Raw genomic sequence first — 22,470 nt, 5'->3', positions numbered from 1 at the left:
CCCTGAGAAGGATCCTCCGTCCAAATCCGTCCGTACGCCACGCAGCATTCTGGCCGCGGCGCCTCCGTCTCGTTTGCCGGCTTCAAAGGCTCGCTAAGGTACGAGGCTGCTGCCGTTCTTCGCCAATAATAAATTTATGACCCTAAAACGTGGAAGAGGAGGAGTATTAACCAACGTGCTGAACGGCTGCGGCCGGCGCATCCTTTTCATCGACGGAAAGTCGAGGGGTCAGCGTGCCCGGCCGAGCGCGCCGCACAAACAATCTAATCTTTATATATATATATTTTTAAATCACTTAAAAGCTTTTATCAACGCTTTACCAAAAAAAAAGAAACACGCAGGACCTTTAATAATTCAGGCCTTGGCAGGACTGAATATTTGCCTTCGTATTGGCGCAGCTTCGCTGGCGCTTGATTAAGTCCAACGCATTTCCTGCGCGCCAACGCCCGCGCCTGCATTATTCATTGGCGCCTTTTTAAAGCAACATGCAAATGTCTCCCGCTAATTCCCAGTAAACGCCGGTGGAACGGCGAGGAGGAAGTGGCGCCGAGTTGCGGCGCATTAGGCGCAAAGTTTCGGCGCGAAGCTATCATTGCCGGCGACTAGCGTCTCAACTCGGGTTTGTAGACCAACACGGATCCGTAAATATTTAACCGGCTCGGCACGCTAAACACATTCATATTTCATCAGGGTGTTTTTTCTTCTTCTTCTTCTTCTTCTTCTTCTTTTTCTCCCGCGCAGTTTATTCTCAAAGCAAAGTGTTGGGCCGCATAATTATTTCAGTTTAGCATTTTAATTTTTTTTTTTTTTTTTTTCGCCCCGGCCCATTACTTACATAAATACGAGAATTTGAGTTAACGATCCTTAGAGGGCTCATTTGAGAAAAGTTCGCATTAATTAATATAACCTAGATGGGAGAGACGAAATCCCTAAATAAGCTGTTTTGGTGAACATCAAGGATGATTTCCGATCTTCAAAGGGCGCTTGTTATTTGATGTTGTGAGAAGAATGCGCGTTTCAGGCCTCGCAGGTGTTCCTCTGGAGGGCCGGCGTGCCGTCAGTCAGGCGCCGCGGCCCGAGCCGGAGAACCTTCCCGGCGAAGCGCCAAGGCCGAGCTTCTCATGCCGGAGCGACTTGACGGAATTAGAGCCGCGGCAGGTCAGAGGTCGGCGCGAGTCCAGCCCCCATCCACAGCCGGCCTGCAAAATGTCGGCGGCGATATCACACCGGGCGTCGCGCTGCTGAATATTTCAGGGGCGACTAGCGGTAAAGTGGAAGTGTTTTTCTGCCAGACCTTCTTTCCTCCTTTTCTCCATCTCTCTCTCTCTCTCTCTCTCTCTCTCTCTCTCTCCTTCTCCCCCTCTTTTCCTTCGGAAACAAATGCATTGTGCGCTTAAGCCGGCACAATCCATCACTCCCGTTCCGGCAGCGACAAAAGCACTTTTCTCCTCCTCAGTTCTGCCGGCGCTGCTGTTTCTCTGGCACTCGGGAGACCCGGCTGATGGACACTCCGGTCTCCAACGCCGCGTCCCCGCCCCCTCTCTGGCCCACTTCCCGGCCCTGGGAGCGTCCCACCGCGGCTCCCGGCGGCGGCGGCGTTCCCAGGTGGGCGGCTGTCGTGGACGCGTCGCGCAGCGGCGCCCTCCATCACCGGCTCACCGGAGACGGGCGGGGGACAAGGTTGCGATCGGACCGTCACGGAGGGGAGCCGGAAGGCCGGACGTGGGGACGAGGTGGAAGGCCCCAGGGTGCGGCACCAGTGTACACAGGCCCGGCGAGATCAGGCGGCGCCGCCGTCTCCGTGGGATATCTCAGCGACTGCGTTCTGCGCCGCGGAACATCACAGGGGACGAGAGGGGAATAGAGTCTCTCTCTCTCTCTCTCTCTCTCTCTGTGTGTACGTGCTCATGACAATTACGGCGGAGTGAAATCTATTCAAATCGACGCCCGCTCCGACTTTCGTGCCGACAAACTGAGATTTGATTTCTAAAACGCTCGCTCCGCTTCGCCTGCACAAAGAAGCCGGCGGGGAGAAGCGGCAATCGAGAGAGAGGGAGAGAGAGAGAGAGAGAGAGAAGTGGGCTGGAAGGCAAATCTAGGTGAAGCGTATGTTCTCGAAGCGCCCCTGGGTCTATCCTGGGTAGGTAGGATGGATCTGACAAAGAGATCTATGAAGGGGGGGGGGGGTGGTGGTGGATCCACGGCGCTCTGCTCAAGCACGGGAAATTAAGCCGAGGTAAAGATGCACCCCCCCAAACCCCTTTCATCCCGCCGCGGCGCCCCGTAAACCTGCCAGCAGTGGCGGGGACCAGCGAGGGTCCTCCAGCGGGTCCCGGCTCGGGCGTCCCTCGGGTGTTCGCTCAAAGGCGGCTCACCGGCGCGGCCTCCGGGGGACGTTTAGCAGCCGGCGTTTGGAGGAACTTCCGGCGGGGAATCCAACAAGTTTTCCGGCGGCGCCAGGAGCCCCCGGTATCCGGCTGTCAGGTGGAATTTTCGCTCCGAGAGGCTTCTGATGGGAAGCGATGACCGACCGTGGGGTTTTTTTATTCCTTCGTTACCTCCCTGCTCCTCGCGTTCAGGCGCGAGACAAGCGAGGCCTTCATTCCGCCATTAAACCAGTCTGGGGGGAGACAAGACAGTTTGTCGGATAGTATTTGTGAAACTCGGTTTGCTTTCTCCTACCCCCCCCGCCCCACCCTCTCCGCGCATCCAGACGAATTTCGGCTCATTATTCTAATTCGGATGCATTCTAATTCAGGGCCGCGGACGCCAACTGCAAAAGCCGAGGATGCAGCATGCAACACCGTGCAATCTGCCTCACAGAGAGACGGAGGCGAGAAGATCTTTTTTTTTCAGAAATAGTCGTGGTTGCAGCGCCCTCTAGCGGATCTGGTGGGACAGTGAAACGCCATGGCAACGTTTCCCACACTATCCAACGTTTACATCTTATTCCCCTCCGCAGAATGATACCTGCCCGCACGAACGAGGCCAATGTCCTTGAAAGCCAGCAAACTTTACACATTATCGGCATCTGACAGCAGCGTTTTTAGGGAATAATTTAGGGAAGAAAAGTTAAAAAAAAAAAAAAAAAAACGTGAAAAAGTAAAAGTTTTTTTGCACAGAAAAAATACTAAAGTTCTGTGGTAGGAATTGGACCCGCGGGGCTGCACTTTTTTATTTTTAACCATCTTCTCCTTCCACCTCAGAGCGTCTCTGACCTTCCGCCAGACTCACTGGTGGCTAAAGTCCATTTTCAAGGCCCTTGTAGCCGGAATCAAAACTCCATTATAGATTTTACCTCGAGGGGGGGTACCCCAGGGGCTTCACGAGGTCCTTTGCAATTTTACCTGTGGAAGAAGCTAAAAGGGTTGGACTGGTCTCGGGAGGGGCAATGGTGAAGAGGGTGTGAGGAGGAAGGGGGGGGGGGGTCAGGTGTGTGCAGGCGCCCCCTCATTTCCATAACCAGGTCGGGGGGACCGAGCGACAGGGACGGCTCCTCTGGAAGATCCAGCGAGCGGCGAATATAACAGTTATTAGAAAACAGGCCTGTGCCACCGCCGCCTCTCTTTCGCACCCCCCCCCCCCCCTGTTTCCTGCTCTCGCAGGCATTGCCGGCGAAACCTCCGTGTTCCCCCCTGAACTGTGTGTGTTTGTACTAACAAGATGGGTGGAGGCCAACGAACGCAGCCAGATCGCATCAGGACATCTGTCACTTTGTGGTGACAGCCGCCTTTTAATAAGTGACAAGACCCCCCCCCCCCCCCCCACCGCCCGTGGGCTCCGGGCAGGAGGGAGGGAGCAGGAGGACCGTGACTCCGAGCGGCAGCCGAGGTGGGGAGGAAACCCAGCCGTCAAAGTCACGCCACAGATGCCCTTTATAGGGGGGGGGGGGGAAGCAAGTTGTCCCAATTACGGCCAATCAGCCGAGACGGCTGCCCGGGAACCATCAGCGCCAGGACAGCGGGCATCAAAGCTGCCAGAGCTGCGTGTGGCTATTAGTGGACTTCACAGCGAAGCGTTTCATCACCAAACGTTCTCAAAATGCATCTTAATTTGCGGTGGAGGGGGGGGGCGGCGGCGAGGGATTCTGCCCTGCAGAAATCATTAAAGCATAATTACGGTTTATCATCTGCGCAAGTGCTTACAAAGTGCCGGCGCCGGAGAGCCGCCCGCCTCGCAGGGCCAGCAGCGGAGGAACAAATGTCTACACGTCTCCCACGTCTGCACCGGCCCCCAGACACGGCATGCGTGGAGGGGTGGACCGCCACATTGAAAACGTTCCGGAAGCCCAGTGCACTCTCGGGTATCTTCTGGCCAAATGGCTCCTTCACTGCCATCATACGGAAAGCCCGGCCGAAGCAGGTCTGCTGGCCACAGACACAACGCATTTGATTCGTTCGGCCTAAAACGGCAAGGAAACGGAGAGGTTCACAGATTCTCTATTCATGATATACATTTTTATAAGTACATACTTAAAGTGGATTAAAGAAGGTTTAATCAGCAAAAGGTTTAAGGATAAGGTTAATCAGCAATTTCTTTACACCTTTTTTACATATAATCTACACCCACGTCCCGCCTCTCCTCGCCTCCCTCCACCGGCTCCCGGTAGCTGCTCGCATCCAGTTTAAATCCTTGATGCTGCCTACAGGGCTGTAAATGGAAGTTCTCCCTCTTACACCAACACACTACTAGCCAGATACACTCCTGCACGCCCTCTCAGATCCGCACACCAAACCAGACTGAAAATCCCCTCTTCACGGGGTCTCCGGTCCCAATCCACTCTGTTCTCCTTCGTTGTCCCTGGCTGCTGGGACAACTTGTCCTGCTCCATTCGACTAGCCGAGACTACCACCGCCTTTAAGACGCAGTTGAAAACCCACTTGTTCAAAAAGTATTTCAGACGAATCCAACACTTACACACACACACTCTCAGCATGTTTCCTGACAAGTTCGGTCTTATCAGGACTCTCAGTTTTGTAACTCAAAATCTATAGAAACCTGATGAGAATTGCTGGTGTCTTCACCTTGCAAGTCGCTTTGGATAAAAGCATCTGCCAAGTAAAGTGAAGTAAAGTGTAAGGTTCTAGATGGTGAATCGATGGTGGTACTAGGGTGGTAGTAGCCTAGCGGGTAACACACTCGCCTATGAACCAGAAGACCCGGGTTCGAATCCCACTTACTACCATTGTGTCCCTGAGCAAGACACTTAACCCTGAGTGTCTCCAGGGGGGACTGTCCCTGTAACTACTGATTGTAAGTCGCTCTGGATAAGGGCGTCTGATAAATGCTGTAAATGTAAATGATGAGGTTTAATCAGCTATTTCTTTACAACTTTTTTTTGACATATAGCCTAATCTATACTATAAGGTTCTAGATGGTGAATCGTGGTGTTTTCAGATCATGATTATGGAGAAACCGGACGATTCGTGGAGCGAACCGTCGAATAAAGAGCCACTCAGTGACCAGGAACAGCAGCGATGTTAACAGTAGACATGAGTAGATTATTCCCTCCAGACACGTCCGCTCACAGGTGAACCGCCGCTGTCACGTTCCAGCCGAAACCCCAAAATCTGCGGTCGTTAAAGCAATGACTCCCCGTCTCTCCGGCGAAGACGTCAACGCCCCCGAACCCGGCCCGTACCGCCAGCGTTAGAGTCGGGCCGCCGGGGCGGCGGCCATGCTGCTCCTGTCGCTGTGCCCACGAGAGGAGGGGCTGAAGACGGCAGCCGTCTTGTGGGAGTGAGGAGCGGGGACGGTCAGGAGGTAGCCGTCTCCTGGAGGGACGGTAATAATGGCCCGCCCCTGTCCACTTGACCTGATCGTCATAACAGGGCGGCCGTCGGGCGGGCTTAGCGTCACGGTGGGGGACGCGTGTGCCAGCGGGGCCCGAGTTAATGGATCTGGGGCCGGCTCGCTCGGTGTCACTTCCCGTCAGCGTCATGCCACTTCCTGTCCGGCACGCTCAGGCCGCCGCAGTCTGGCCTGTTCAGCACCATTTCGCATCGGAAAGTGATCCTGCAGCCTTGTTTATCACCGGCGAGGCCATCAGGAGTCACAGGTGACCAAAACAGGGGCAGACATGACACACACACACACACACACACACACTCGATAAAAGTAGGTCAGCACAGCTTATACAAAGCTGAGATCCTCACCGGTAATGTCACCGCACTTGGTCTGGCCGCATCGCCGGTGACACCGGCACAGTGGGTCCTCCTCGTCCACGTCCCTGCCTGAAGGTCAGTGGGCTCGAGAACAAACACACACAACGCTGAGCATCTTCCACCTTCCCTCTTTCTGCTGGAGGACGAACAGACAATGGACGAGATTTTTAAATGGCCGACTTCATTCCATGATCACTTTTCATCGTAAGGTGCCAGGGGTCTAGCTGAGTGGGTGCCGTCACCCTGGATCTGGTTCCTCTCGTTTAATCGTGTTATTGTTATTATTCGGCGTTTCCGTTTCCGGTGTGACGTCACTTCTGCTTAGATTTCAGAATGCTTGTGGTGGCCTAGCAGTTAAGGAAGTGATCAGGAGGTTGCCAGTTCGAATCCCGATCCGCCAAGGTGCCACTGAGCAAAGTACCGTCCCCACACACTGCTCCCCGGGCGCCTGTCATGGTGCCCACTGCTCACTCAGGGTGATGGGATAAATGCAGAGGACAAATTTCACTGTGTGCAACGTGTGCTGTGCTGCTGTGTATCACAAGTGACAATCACTTCACTTTTGGGTGCTAGTAGCCTAGTGGGGTAACACACTCGCCTGTGAACCAGAAGACCCAGGTTCAAACCCCACTTGCTACCATTGTGTCCCTGAGCAAGACACTTAACCCTGAGTGTCTCCAGGGGGGACTGTCCCTGTAACTACTAATTGAAAGTCGCTCTGGATAAGGAAGTCTGGTAAATGCTGTAAATGCTTCTGGTGGGTCATCAGGTGTCCGGGAGAAACTCTGGACGCACTTTCTTTACAGTGAAGAGTTAAAGAAAACCGAACATGCGTCGCGAAACACGGAGAGAAATGGAGGTCAAGTATTCTTGAGTCAATACGTTAAAAATAATGTAATAATAAGAGAACCTTGTTTTAATTATGACATGCGTTTCACTAAAACAAAAATGTTGTTTTTGTCTATTCTGCTCAGTACTGGGATAAATAGATCTGCTTTATTTAAAAAAAAAGAGAGACTAGAATACAATTGAATTTTCATAACCAGACTAATATAGTCTTGGATAATTGTGACTAAAATGAGACTAAAACGACCAGATCGCTTGACGCGAAAGGCAAGACTGAGACTAAACTCACAACCCCTTGGTGACCTCTAGAGGTCACATATGTCAACGAAGTAAATACATACGTGTAGATGCACAGCTCTGTATTTCTTGATGTGCGCTACACGCTGAACTAATACTCTGCTTATCAGCTTCCTGTCGTCCCCACACAAGTGCGGCTTTTAAAAAGGAAGTGCACGTTTACTCTGCCACAGGATTTACTTTGGTCGCCCTTTATAGCGCCGCACGACAATTTGCTAATTATGATCGTATTTGTTTTGGGCCTGGACCAGCTCGTATATCCCCCCCCGAAATAGGAACTGCTGTTTGCTCACGTTACCGACGCAATCTAGAAACAACAGGAGCTGCCATAACCCGCTGATAACAGGCCCGCTGTTTGCAGAAGGCCGCCTTTCTGCTCTTTTCTGGCAAGACGTTCGTCAAAACTGTCCCGTCCTGGAGATACAAGCATCATAACTAATCGTTTAGTATTTTTCATCTGATGTAGAAGCTGTTCCAGAGAAAAGGTGTCCGGGACCAGAGCTGCCCAATGCCACCGTTACACCTGTAGAGGGCACCACGCTGCATATAGGGCAAGCCTGGAGGGCAAAAACCCATCATTTCCACTCATGTACTTTATTAAATTAAATGATCACAAAGCTGGGATGGGCGGGGTTGCTTGAACTGAAAAATCTATTAATTCAGAGGTGGCGTAAATAATAAATAAATCGTAATGCATATTTACTGAGGCCACTAAATCACATCACAAAAAATCCTGAGTGAATTATATTTCACCCATTTACATGGGTTGAGGCATCTGATCATCCAGAAGTTAATAGAAGAAGTGTGTTTAAAGTGATGAGATATCTACGCTGGGACATAGGGACATCGATGCCCAGAACTCACCTTCGATAAATCCATAATCCTTCCATTCCACACGTTCAGTGTCGGTTCAATGCAGCTTGGAAAGGGCATTAACTTGCTTTCTGCATTTTTATCTCACTTCAATTTCTGATGCAGTAAATTCCTGACAAGTTCGGCCTTATCAGGGCTCTCAGTTTTGTAAACTCAAAATCTGTAGAAACCGAATGAGAATTGCTGGTTTAGTCCTCTTGCTTTGGATAAAAGCGTCTGCCAAGTAAAGTAAAGTAAAGTAAAGTAAATAAAATTAATGGACGGAGCACGGCCCTGTAAAATGTTCACAAGCGTCCAAAATCGTGCAACGGGCCAGACGAATCTAGAGTGGTTATTGCTCACGGCCACTACAGATACGTCACTAGATGGCGCTATGAGTTCATTTAAGTAGTAACCTCACAAGTAAACGATCATCTCACTCTTTTAAAAATTCCGTTTTAACCTCGTCTTAACAGCAGAGGGCGCTCTCGTATCATTTTTTTTTTATAGATGCATGTAGTTAAAGCATGGGAAATTTTATATATATGTATATATAGTATTTAGATGCGTATAAGAAGGAATCACCCACCTAAGAGGGCTCTGAACAGCTCTGGTTAAAAAAAAAAAAAAACCTGCTGCTCCCTCCAGACGGGCCGAAGACGCTGCCAGCGGGTTTCCGTTTCGGACCAATCAGACTCGGCCTCAGTTCCTACTTCTCAGCAAGGTTGGATCTCCTCAGGAAGCGTTGGTTTCACTTCTTTAAGCGGAACATACAAGAACAGGCTGTGCTTAACCCGTGAAAAGGTTTCTAGCCGCTGGCAGTGTGTGTGTGTGTGTGTGTGTTGCAATGCTGACGTTAAAACGCTCCAAGATCCAAGACACCCTACTCCACACGCATCAGATTCGTCTGTATTTATTCGAAAATATTCAGTGGAATCATCCGACAGTGAGGGACGTGTTGGTTCTCTAGAGATCCTCGGACCTGAGGGCAGTGACGGTGACCTTCTTATGCCGAACTTGTGCTAGGAATGGTTACTTTGGAAATACATACGCATACTTCATGTCCAGTGCTTTTGCTTTGAAGGTTTACCACCCCCCCCCCCACCCACCCAAAGTCATGCAATTTATCCCCAACTGTCACTACGTGCCCAAACTGGGGGCGTTTAACAGGAGACCCTAAACAGAAAAAAAACCTAAAACGGCGCGGATCTACGAATTCCCAGGAATGAAAACAACAAAAAAAACACACGTTTAAAAAAAAAAAAAAAAAAAGGCAAGTGGTTCGAATCTAATCATAAAACAGTATAAACTAGTTAGTAGATTTGATGTGCATATGGAGCTCCATATTACAGAAATATAAAAAAAAAACGATATTTTTTTCCCCCCTCCAAAAAAAAAAAAAAAAAAAGAACACCACAAGAATTAAAGATGGACGTCAACAGCCGACATGAGTCCACCAAAGTGGCCCGGGACTGACGTCGGGACAAAATGAAATGACGACACGGAAACAGCTCGGCTTTTGTCCAGCGCGCTCGGCTCTCCACGACGTCCGCCTCCTCGGCCGTGGACAAAGGCTTCTTCTCATCCTCAGGCAGCTCCACAGTGCACGTTAAAAAACGAAGATCAGACATTCGTTAGACGCGTACGGTTCCATAAAAAAAGTCCAGGGGAGATGTGATATGTAGGAAAAAAAAAAAAAAACACTGAAAAGGATGAAATTAAATTAACAGGATTGCCCCGTATCCCCATGGACCTACTAGAATATAGGTTTATAAAGTGGGAAAAAAAAAGGCGTGGGGGGTGAAAACCACCGACCTGGCAACACGACGGCAGAGCGGACGCTTTTACCAAAACGTCCACGTTGGGTTGGTTTAGTCAGTAATTTTTCACTAATATTAACACCCAAACAGCGAAGAAATGAAAGTGGGCCGCCGGCAAAAATTGTGCACGGTGCCGCGATGCTTTACGAGATGCGAGATGGTTGGCCGAGTACCTGTGGAGTTGCTACATGTGGACATGCTAAGATTTCTCTTGAAGCCCGGCAAATTCAGCAGGACGACGTATAAATAATAATAACAATAATTATATTAATAATATTAATAATGAAAAACAAAATCTCTCCAGAAGTGGTGGATATCCCTGGTATCAACTCCTCAGTTTTTCCGTCTTTGTTCAGGGTCCCGCGCTCTCCTGTAAAAATCCACCGTTGGTGTTTCACTGGCCGTCATGCTTCCGTATAATATCATGCATATTAGCATTTTTTTTCTTTTCTTTATAAAACATTCACCTGCTGGTGGCCAGGCGAGATGATCGGTCAGACCCCGTTGGCGAAGGCGACGCCGGACTCCTGGTTGATGCCCTCCTTCACCTCCGACGGGAGGGAGTCGAAGAGGTGGTCCTCCACGACGAGGCAGTTCCGGCGCAGCATCCGACACTGGCCCAGCGTGGCCGCCAGGCGATCCAAGCAGTTGCCCTTCAGCTCCAGGTGTGTCAGCTGCACCAGTTGGCCGACCTTCTCTGGGAGCGTGGAGATGCAGTTGTTGCCCAAGCAGAGAGTCCTGAGTTTGGTGCACTTGAACAGCTGCTTGGGCACCACCTCCACCTTGTTGCCTGTGATGGCAAAGTGCTGAAGGTTCTGGAGGAAGCCCACCTCCGGCGGGATCACCACAATGGAGTTGTGGCTGACGTCCAGGTACCTCAGCTTGAGGAGGCTGAACAAGGAACCTGGCAGAGCTTCCAGTTTGTTGTGGGAAAGGTAGAGTGACTCCAGGTTCTTCACGTGGCTTATTGACAGCGGAATGTTAATGATTTTGTTGTGCCACAGCTTGAGACAAGTGAGCCGTTTGAGGTGCTGGAAGCTGATGACCTCCTCGATGGTACGGATGTTGTTCGACTTCAAGTCCAACTCTTGGAGATTGGTCAAGCTAAAAATGGCATGGGGGATCCGTTCCAGTTCGCAATTAAGCAGTTCGAGGTCGGACAGGTTCATCATCTTTTTCAAACTGTTCAGTACCAGAAGTTTAGTACCATCGTTGTGGATCACCAATTTGACGAGATGAGGAGACAAGTCTGTGATGTTGGTCGGAATTTTTGTGAGGTTGCTCTTGAGATGCAGGACTTTCAAATGCCTAAGGTCTCTGAGGGACTCCAGACCTATCATTTTGTTATTCTCAGAGTTCAGGTTTCCCACCAAGTACAATTCCCTCAGGTTTTTCAACAAGTAAACCCACGTGGGAATCTCAGCAACGTCCGTAAACTTGACATGAAGGCACCGGAGGTGGTCGCGGAGGAAACTGAATGCGGTCTGCTCGACTTTTGCTGGACAATGGTAGAAGTGCAGCTCTTGGAGATTGATCATCTGCGAGATCTTTGCCGTGATCCTCGCCTCGGGGATCAACTCCAGCTTCAGTATCTCCAAATCGGTCAGGTCAAACACAGCATCGGGGACGCCCGAGAGCATAAAGAGATGGAGCTCCAGCTTGTCCTGCACATTGCGGGTGACGTGCTGCCGGAGCTTCTCGAATGTCCACTCGTGGTTCAGGCTGATCTCGCGCAGTTTGTTCTCGCTCACCTCGGAGAGAAAGACGCCAAAGCGCTTGGAGTAGAGCTGGTCATACTGATCCACCATGTGCAGCAGGAAAGCAAAGTCGTTCTTGACGTCCGGAATGTCGCTGAAGCTGCTCTCCTCTCGGACCTTCTCGAACGAGTACTCCTTGAGGGATCGGCGGAAGAGCCAGAAGAGTGTGTACAAGCAGACCATGCCGTAAACACATATGATGGTGATGTAGCTCACCAGCAGCTTCTTTAGCATGAACGCCATGTTGTGCGTGCACTGGAACTTTGTGTAGCCGGTTAAATGCTTTATGTGGGGCTGGCAGACGTGATCGAAGTCGATGCAAGCGACGAACGTCGAGGTGTAGCAGAGGATCAAGATGAACTTGAAGGTTTTAATGACGGTCTGGGCGACGTACATCTTGTAGATCATGTCGCTGTCCTCGATATGGGCGCGGAACTTCCTCACCTTCTCAAAGAGGGCCTTGGCCTGCTCCCCATCCTTCTTATCCAAGATGGTCATGCTCGGAACCTCGATGACCGGTTTTTCGGCCGAGAACCTCACCCCCGACTTGCTGAGCATTGGAGTGGACTGGTTAGGACTTCCCTCTTCGCTGCTTGTGGAAAAATTCTTTGGTAAGGTGGCAGGACCAGTCAGCCTCTGCTTGTTCTCCTCAGAGTCCTCACAGGCCGTCTCCGACAGCGCCTTGGTGGTCCACGGTGACTCGAAACACTTTCCCAGGATTGAGACGAAATGCTCGATTTTGGAACTGGTCTTTGGATACTTGAACCAGAAGTTGCTGCTCACCATGAGTATGATGGTGTGGATGAGTGCAAGGTAGGGAAAATATTTGGAGTACCACGGGAGGGCGACGTGGTAACACATTTGGTTGACAAAAACGTACTGCTGGAAGTCCATGTTCGTCTTGACCCCAGTGGGGACGGGCTGCCCCAAGGCCAGTGTCTGTGCGTGGGGGTTCTGGACCACACTGCTATCCGCTTGGTCCTTTAACGTGCCAGTGGTGGGTTTCAGCGTAACGCTGCCCTTTCCAGCCTCCGACCCGACCTGCGCCTCCGGCTGCGTGACGTGGCTCTCTGGAGACTCCAGAATTGGAAGGCAAACCACTTGGTCTTTGGTTAGCTGCATTGTCCCGGCAAAAATGGCCAGCATCAGCATGACGACGCCAAGATAATCCATGAACACGTCCCACCATGGCTTCAGGATGCGATAGGTTGGTTGTATGTCATTGAGAGAGGCAACTTCAGTGAGGGTAAACATTCCTACGACAGAAAATTCAAAAGAAACCAATCAGATCATGACATATAGCATGACAGCAAGGGGGGGGGGGGGGGGGGGGGGGGGGGGGGGTCAGTATTCAAAATATTAAATGTAGCAGTGATGCTGGGACATATGAGACATATGAGACATGTGAGCCTAAGATAATGTTTTATAAAATCTCAAGTTGCCGACTCCTAGTATCGATGCGAACAGATCACGTATCCCACTATTGGAGAGGACCGAAGGACAGAAACAAAAACACAAAAACCCAGATAAAGAGAAACAATGCAAGAGACAACGCGAGAAATACGGAGTTCTCAACACCCAGACCGATAGGCGGGAAACACAGACACGCAGAGGGAAGGATAACAGATTTCACAGCGGGAGATCGTTGAGGTCGGAGCAAGGGCCAGAATAACCGCAAGAACTGTGGGAACTCCCGACACCCCAGGAACATTACTCTGATGGCTCAAAGACGGGCATTTTCCTGACAACATCTCCAGCGATGGAGGTGTTGGGAGCATTTCAGTGCCCTGGACTCGGTTAAAAGATCATGAGAACTTGCTTTCATTAGGGAATTCCTGAAGTGTAAAAAAAGGGAAGATCAGGGAAGCAGGAAGGACTTGAGCGCACGGCCCTGCATATTTTCCTGCGCTAAGGTTGTTTAAGGCAGGCTTCTGCTTGCTCTCACGTATTAGCAATCGCATTCCTTCCCCTCGGCCCGCCGTCGACTCGCCACTTTGTTCCGTCCCGCCGCTTATCCTGCCAGAGTTCCCTCACTTTGATGTTGGCGCGTCGAGCGTAACGTAAAGCCCGTCACAAGGCTTTATTCGAGCACGCCGACCTTCATCAGTTCACATTTTATCATCGCCAACCGGACAGGTACGGCTAAATCCAATTCAGCCTGGTAATAACAGCCCGGTGGAACGTTTGGGCGCTCCTATGGAGACTAAGATGAAGAAATGTAATTAGTATGAGGACAAAGTGAAGAATGTTTCAGGAATCAGTTAAGAAAGTCCACGATTGTCCAACTTGAGGTGGTGGAGAGAAGACCAGAGGGTGAAATGCTGCCATCACAGCAAAAGCTCCCAGAGACGAAAATCTTCAGCTTTTTCCGTTTATTACATAACCTCACGGGTGTTATTTCGTAGTCCTGCGTCTTTAGTTTTGTGCTAAAATGTATAAGTGAAGTGAAAGTGACGTTATTGTAATTGTGAGACACTGCAGCACAGCACAGGGTGACACGGTGAAATGTGTCCTCTGCATTTAACCATCACCCTTGGTGAGCAGTGGGCACCATGACGGAACCGCGGGGGGCAGTGTTTTGGGACGGGGCCTTCATCAAGGGGACCTCAGCGGCACCTTGGCGGATCGGGATTCGAACCGGCAACCTTCTGATCACGGGGCCGCCCGTAACTGCGTATAAAATGTAAGGCACCCCGTAAATCTTCTCGCCGGCAGCGCATGCACAAATGTAACTACCCCCGTAAGCGAGAAGGCCGTCTCCGCACCCCTCTGTCCCCCGTCCTCGTCCGTAATTACACTAATTACAACACTAATGCTCCGCCTAAACACCAACCAACAAAATTAGCGACTATCTGACTGCTTGCATCTGGGCCCGGCCACATGGAGACAAACCAAGTCTTATCTCGAGCACATAAAAGGAAAAGGTTTTATTGCATTTCCTAATTATTTCCAGACTATAATACATTCTATTAACAAATGCATGTTCAGGATAAATCAATATATTGCTGCGTAGAACAATTCTGTTTAATACTGTACACGGTCCCCAAAAATGCAAATAAGAAGTATTATTACCATCATGGCAAGAATAAGTACTAATAGGTAAAAAGTGCTCATCATTTCAGACATCGGCGATGTTCCAGCCTCCCTCCCTTCCTTCCTTCCTGGGTGTGTGCTTCGGATCGGCTTATTCTGGCCACAGGAAGCTGGTGTGATGGACACGGGGCAAATTCCGGACAGAGCGTCCCACTGAACGGCGTCCGCGGTCGGCCGGAGCGAGACATCTGATGACGGAAGAGCCTGGCACGACAGGCCTCTGCCTGCTTCACCCACCCAATTCCTGCGCCGGCACCACCTTCAGGTGCGGCCAGCACGCGTCCCAGTATCCGTGTCTCATAAGCTTGACTAACTTTTCAGCATTTACCAGACGCCCTTATCCAGAGCGACTTACAGTCGGTAGTTACAGGGACAGTCCCCCCTGGAGACACTCAGGGTTAAGTGTCCTGCTCAGGGACACGATGGTAGTAAGTGGGATTTGAACCTGGGTCTTCTGGTTCATAGACGAGTGTGTTACCCAACTAGGCTACTACCACCCCGTAGTTACAGGGACAGTCCGCCCCTGGAGACACTCAGGGTTAAGTGTCCTGCTCAGGGACACAATGGTAGTAAGTGGGGTTTGAACCTGGGACTTAGGCGAGTGTGTTACCCGCTAGGCTACTACCAGCCTGTAGTTACAGGGACAGTCCCCCCCTGGAGACACTCAGAGTTAAGTGTCCTGCTCAGGGACACCATGGTAGTAAGTGGGGTTCGAACCTGGGTCTTCTGGTTCATAGACGAGTGTGTTACCCAACTAGGCTACTACCAGCCTGTAGTTACAGGGACAGTCCCCCCCTGGAGACACTCAGTGTTAAGTGTCCTGCTCAGGGACACAATGGTAGTAAGTGGGGTTTGAACCTGGGACTTAGGCGAGTGTGTTACCCGCTAGGCTACTGTCACCCTTGACTAGCTTTGAAACATGATGTCTGCAGCCTGCAGACTTCGCCAGGCGACTCGTTAAATGAAAACGCCGGAACGCTGTCCGCATGCGTGAAATGAATATAGCCGAGCTGGTCACCGGGGCCACGGAGACCAGGCCACCAAACATCCCGGGACTCTATATCTACTGGACGTGACGCATCGAAATCTCTGTAGGTGCAGAGTTTACATTCCCAACCGCCATCGTCTCTTTTGCATGGAGTCCCGCGAAGCTGCCGTAACCGGAGCGCTCCGAAGCAGCCGGGAGGAGGGGGGATGGGGGCGGAGGAGAAAAAAAGACGTTTTATTGGCCAACCAGTCATGAGCGGAATAAAGGGCAGCTCACGGCAGACCGGCAGTTTCCCACAGCAGAGCAGGAGGAATGAGCCGCCCACCGCGGACCAAAGATCAGCCTTGAACAACCGGCGCTTTAAACAAAAATAACATTTATTAAGTAAAAAGTCAAATTTATTAAAACATATGATGACCACTAGGAACGCCGAAACTTCACGCAACAACCAGCCTGCAGCCGGACAAAAAAATACGAAGATCCTCTTTCAAAATCAATAAAAACCAGCGGGGTGTAGGCTTCCTGTCCAGAACAATAGGTCCGGTCCAAGAAAAAATGTCCAAATATCACGACTCGGCCGCTGAATGGACCGCGTCCATTTCCTTCATTTATCAAATATGCACAAGCAAATATGTTCACATTTCCAGCGTTTACCAGACGCCCTTATCCAGAGCAACTTACAGTCAGTAGTTACAGGGACAGTCCCCCCCTGGAGACACTCAGGGTTCAGTGTCCTGCTCAGGGACACGATGGTAGTAAGTGGGGTTTGAACCTGGGTCGTCTGGTTCATATGCGAGCGTGTTACCCACTAGGCTACTACCACCCAGTAGTTACAGGGACAGTCCCCCTTGAAGACACTCAGGGTTAAGTGTCCTGCTCAGGGACACAATGGTGGTAAGTGGGGTTCGAACCTGGGTCTTCTGGTTCATGAGTGACTGTAGTTCAGTTATAAATGACTAACAGCATTTCCATGCCTATCCAAATACATGTATAAAATAACGCTTTAAAAATGTCGCCATCCTGAATCCCGGTACGTCCCCACATGGACCTACATCGAGGACACATCTGGCTCCCGAGACGTTCCTTTATTTCACGGCCTTGGTGCTCGTCCGGACGGACGGCGGCATGAGCGTTGAGGAGGAAGGAACGTCGGCACACCGCGGTCCTCGTGGAGAACATCTGCCCGTCTGCGCGCTAATCGAGCGCCTGGGAAGCTCGTCAGATGCCACCCGGCCGAGCCACTTCACAGCCCCGCGGTCGGCCATATAACGCCGAGCCTTGAAGTTTACAGACTGCAGCGGGTGACGTTTCTACCCGGGCTCGGCCAGCGCGAGTGACTTCATCCCGCCTTATTTACCCAACAGAACGGGCCGAGGACGTTCCCAGAGAATCGGCTCAAAATGGCAGCCGTCCATCGGCGCTGATACGCGTTACGTAAGGGCCGGAGCTTACACGGCCCACCGCGCGCGGCTCAGCCGGGAGTTGAACATTCGCCGGCTCCCCGGGGAACGCGGGGTTCCTGGCACGACGTTCTGCGGCCCGTCCCCCATTCAGAGCGATACTGGGGACAGGCAGGGTCCCGACTGTATTGATGGGGCGGGGCAATTAGCGAGGGTGACCAGTTCAGGCTGATTACGTGTCGGTGTCGTTCATGTTCAGTTTATGAGTTTATATGGGAAATATGTCCGCATGTAACCTTGTTTAAATGTCACATGTAGCGGCAGCTAATAAACGTTCTATCGGCCACCATCGCAGATACGCAGCGTTACGTTGGAGCGTTACGTCTCATGCACGACCTCAGCTCATTTGTGTTGATATTCAGTACACGTCAATTAACATTTACGTTGGTAGATTCTCACAGAAGGCATCAAAACTATGAATGAACACGTGTGGAGTTATGTACTTAACAAGAAGTGGAGACCTGACCTCCACAGTCACCGGACCTGAACCCAGTCCAGATGGTTTGGGGTGAGCTGGACCAACAAGTGCTAAACACCTCTGGGAACTCCTTCAAGACTGTTGGAGAAGCATTTCAGGTGACGACCTCTTGAAGCTCATCGAGAGAATGCCAAGAGTGTGCAAAGCAGTAACCAGAGCAAAGAAACTAGAATATAAAACATGTTTTCACTTATTTCACCTTTTTTTGTTAAGTACAGAACTCCACATGTGTTCATTCATAGTTCTGATTCCTTCAGTGAGAATCTACCAACGTAAATGGTCATGAAGATAAAGAAAACACGTTGGATGAGAAGGTGTCCAGACTTTTGGCCTGTACTGTATATAAGTGTTCCCAAGTCACATTTTGTAAAGTCGATAAACGGCGTCAACTCGTAACTTCACAGAAAATGTGTGATTTATTGGCCTTTTGTTCTCGTGACGGACCTGGAACCATAAACCCGCATCCCGGTGCAGTGAGCGCGTGTCAGAGTCTTCTGGAAGGTTTTGCTGCGACCGCAGTGGCGATTAAACCAGCGGGCGGGTCACGTGACCACTCTGTCCGGCCCGGGCCCGCGTTGTGAAGAGGAAGTCCGCCTGTCATCTTGCTCAACTCGCGTTTGGAGGAGGAGGCCCGGATCTGTGTGTGGCAACCCGGGCCAGAGTTGGATTTCTTCATATTGACCTACGAACCCCACTTACTACCATCGTGTCCCCGAGCAGGTCCCCGTCACGACTGATATTAATGCGCTCTGTAGAACGGCAGAAATGTTCACGTGAATAGAATATTGATATTGATGCGTGTTGTCACTGCACCGCAGGATCCATGACGGATTTGTGTGTACATCAGATACGCCACACGAAAGAACACGCGCTTTGTACGTCAGACGTTTCACCCTCCGTTAGTCCTTCAGTGTCATCGCCACACAGGTCTGGAACTCTCCATGATCACTTCCGTTCCTCCATCTCCAAGTCTGATCTCAAAACTCTTCTGTTTAATGAACCTTTGTGTTCTGGGTGAATATGTGTGTTTATATGTATACAGTCCAGGCCAAAAGTTTGGACACCTTCTCATTCAACGTGTTTTCTTTATCTTCTTTATTTTCATGACCATTTACGTTGGTAGATTCTCACTGAAGGCATCAAAACTATGAATGAACACATGTGGAGTTCTGTACACTAACAAAAAAAAGGTGAAATAAGTTAAAACATGTTTTATATTCTAGTTTCTTTGCTCTGGTTACTGCTTTGCACACTCTTGGCATTCTCTCGATGAGCTTCAAGAGGTCGTCACCTGAAATGCTTCTCCAACAGTCTTGAAGGAGTTCCCAGAGGTGTTTAGCACTTGTTGGTCCAGCTCACCCCAAACCATCTGGATTGGGTTCAGGTCCGGTGACTGTGGAGGTCAGGTCTCCACTTTTTGTTCAGTACATAACTCCACATGTGTTCATTCATAGTTTTGATGCCTTCAGTGAGAATCTACCAACGTAAATGGTCATGAAAATAAAGAAAACACGTTGAATGAGAAGGTGTCCAAACTTTTGGCCTGGACTGTACATATTTCTATTTAAATCTCGTATGTAAAGCGTCCTTGGGTCCATGATATATATATATATATATATATATATATATATATATATAGTATTTGTACGTGCGTACAGTCTGCTGACATCAGTCCCGCCGGCGCTGCTGCCACTTCTTGGTTAATGAGTGGCGGCGCCTGGGCCGCGTAACTCCGCCCGACTCCTCTCTGAATGGTTCACTAGTACCAACCGACGGCGCGGTCACGCGGCGCAGCGAGAGACCACCGACTCTACATCCTAACGTTTCATGGGAGACGAGGGTCGCGAAACGTTCACCGCTCCCCACGCTCGCTTCGGCTGAACCAGATTTTACCAAACACGCTACCGCGTCGCGTCTTTAAAAAACCCACAGAATGGGTCTAATTAGAAATAATTTCTCTCTCAATAAGAAATGGGCCCTGAGAACGAGGCCTCACAAGCTGAGCAGACGTCCCATCATTAACGTCCCAAAACCAGACGTGGGGCGGCGCAGATGATCAGCTCGCCCCGTACTGGTTTACACACCGTACGACTGGCGGAAACGTGGCGCCGTAACGCGGGTGCTGTCGGTTGGTGGTTAACAAAAGAAATGACTCCAACCGGTAACCTGGTCTAACCTCAAACTGGGTTTTTTTCTTTCCAGCGAACAAAAGTAGGTCATCGCCTGAACGACTATGCAACAGATAATCTCATTGGCCAACGAGGAAGTGACTTTGACCTCGTCCAATCAGGACGGAACACACTACAGGACCACCATATGTCCCCCTGGCTGAGGCCGCCACGGAACAGCTCCGTCAGGCCTGAAGGTCTTGGCGTGTCATCATGTGGTGGCTGCGGGCTGAGGTCACCACCAGGTCAGGAAAGCCCGTGGACGCCATTTCATGTGACATGGCGCTCCTCACGCAGATGGCACCGTTCCTGCCGACCCTGCCATATAAACCCTGGATCTGAACCCCGGACCTAAACCTCAGACCAGAACCCCGGACCTAAACCCCTGAACCAGAATCCTGGACCTAAACCCCTGAACCAGAATCCCGGACCTAAACCCCTGCACCAGAACCCTGGACCTAAACCCCTGAACCAGAACCCCGGACCAGAACCTCAGACCAGAACCCTGGACCTAAACCCCTGAACCAGAACCCTGGACCTAAACAGTGTACCAGAACCCCAGACCTAAACCCCTGCACCAGAACCCTGGACCTAAACCCCTGAACCAGAACCTCAGACCAGAACCCCGGACCTAAACCCCTGAACCAGAACCCCGGACCAGAACCTCAGACCAGAACCTCAGACCTAAACCCCTGAACCAGAACCTCAGACCAGAACCCCGGACCAGAACCCCGGACCTAAACCCCTAAACCAGAACCCCGGACCTAAACCCCTGAACCAGAACCCCGGTCCAGGCCTTCGGCAGGTACCGGAGCACGTGGCGCGCCGCCGCGTCAACAGGAAATGACGCGACCAGGAGGCCGCGGGTCCGCGGGGCGACGCCGGTTATAAAATCCCGCTGTATTGTCCGCGGGCGGCGCGCTGCGTGGGGTCGCGACGCGCTACGTCGCGTCTTCCGCCTCACACGCGCACCAGCGCCATTGTGGCGGCGGCGGCGCGAACGGGGCGACGCCGCGGTCCGGTCCGGTCCGGTCCGGCCCCGTCCCGCCTGGCCGCGTTGCGGCTTTCCAGAAGCTTCCGGCGGCCAGCGGTCCCCGTCAGCTGCGCGACGTCCGCCCTTTTATTCCCGGCGCAGGAATAACGCGCGAGCGACGAGGCCGGTCCGGTTTGCGCCGGTTCTCGCGCACGTTGATCATAATACTCATAATAATAATAATAATACTAAAAATAATAGTAATAAAGCGCGCACACGCCGCGTTACCTCAACGTGGGTCTTCAGAGCCGAACCTGCCGCGCATCCGACATCTCCGCCAGTTCCGCGGGTCGCAGGTCGAGGACGCGGACGCGGCGGCGGGGGGCGGCGCTTAAAGTCGCGCCGGGGCGCGTCGGTACCTGCCGGCCGCGCCGGGAAACTTTCCCGGGCGGAGGTGAGGCATGTGGCGACGAGGCGACTCTGGCGCGACCGGAGCACGTCGCCAGTAGCGGTCACTGTCGCGCCACTTCCACCCGACACGTAATTCGCGCAGTTTATCATCATCATCCTGCATTATATTATATTACATAACACCAGGAGACCCAGGTTCAAACCCCACTTACTACCATCGTGTCCCTGAGCAGGACACTTAACCCTGAGTGTCTCCAGGGGGGGACTGTCCCTGTAACTACTGATTGTAAGTCGCTCTGGATAAGGGCGTCTGGTAAATGCTGTAAATGTAAAAGTAGGTGTCAGTGGCCACGGAACTCGTGTCCGGCCTGTACCTGTGTTTCATTGACAGGTGAGACAAGGTGTTCGGCGTCCTCGTCCCTTTTTCTTCTCCGAGTGGCGTGAGGATGGAAGGACCCGTCCTGCCGGGGCACCGGAACATTCAGAATGATTAACCCGCGGGACGGGCCTGCCGGTGGCGTGGAGCCGCACCGGCCGCCTCGCATTTTATTTATTATCTTTTCCGTGTCGTTGCCTTCTGGGCGCGTGAGCCAAATGCACGGTGACAAGGCGAATGGCACGTTCCACGCCGGAACGTTGGCGCGGCCTGTGTGGGGAATTTTCTTGGCACTTGAGTGCTGCTCTGTGTGTGTGTGTGTGTGTGTGTGTGTGTGTGTGTGTGTGTGTGTGTGTGTGTAGGGCAGGTTTCAGCCAGTTCAGACTAGATGGGACTCTGCCACTGCCTTTGGAGAGATAAAGGGGGGTTTGGCCACGGGTGCCGGCTGCTGAGTCAGTCTTCTCGGCTGATATGCAAAAAAGTGTCGAGCGTGCAAAGCGGGCGAGGAGGCGGACCCGTAATCGGACCGCCGCCGGTTCGAATCCTGAACCGCCGAGCAAAGTACCGCCCCCGCGGCTGAAATGTCGCCGTGTGCCGCGCACCACGGCAACAATCACTTCTACTTCCAGTAGCGGCTCCGGTTGCGGCCCAGCAATGAGAATAAGGATCCTCGCTCCGGGGTGGGTTCGGCGTTCCTCGAGATGTCACCTCAGCGTCGACGACAAAAGGAATTTATAAAAAAAAATAAATAAATCATCGGCAGATGCATTCTGGGAAACGGCGGACA

At 51.5% G+C, this 22,470-nt stretch overlaps 1 protein-coding gene across 4 annotated transcripts in view; it reads right to left on the bottom strand.

Moving 5' to 3' along the window:
- lrrc8db (leucine rich repeat containing 8 VRAC subunit Db) overlaps positions 1–21,396 on the bottom strand; it is a 78,023-nt gene extending 56,627 nt beyond the window's left edge. Inside the window, exons 1-3 of one of the 4 annotated variants that reach the window (XM_028962719.1) lie at positions 21,185–21,396; positions 10,447–12,992; positions 9,445–10,349 (exon numbers count right to left, since the gene is read on the bottom strand). In XM_028962719.1, the coding sequence (XP_028818552.1) occupies positions 10,474–12,990 (2,517 nt within the window). In that variant the 5' untranslated portion in view covers positions 12,991–12,992; positions 21,185–21,396 and the 3' untranslated portion in view covers positions 9,445–10,349; positions 10,447–10,473. Of the gene's footprint in view, positions 1–9,444; positions 12,993–21,184 lie in introns of those variants that run through there. The other 3 variants (XM_028962720.1, XM_028962721.1, XM_028962718.1) reach the window with 3 other exon arrangements.
- Positions 21,397–22,470: the final 1,074 nt, after the last annotated feature.

The sequence above is a fragment of the Denticeps clupeoides genome, chromosome 19, assembly GCF_900700375.1.
Source record: "Denticeps clupeoides chromosome 19, fDenClu1.1, whole genome shotgun sequence".
In the NCBI taxonomy this organism is placed as follows: Eukaryota; Metazoa; Chordata; class Actinopteri; order Clupeiformes; family Denticipitidae; genus Denticeps; species Denticeps clupeoides.
This window is presented reverse-complemented; position numbering and strand designations above follow the sequence as displayed.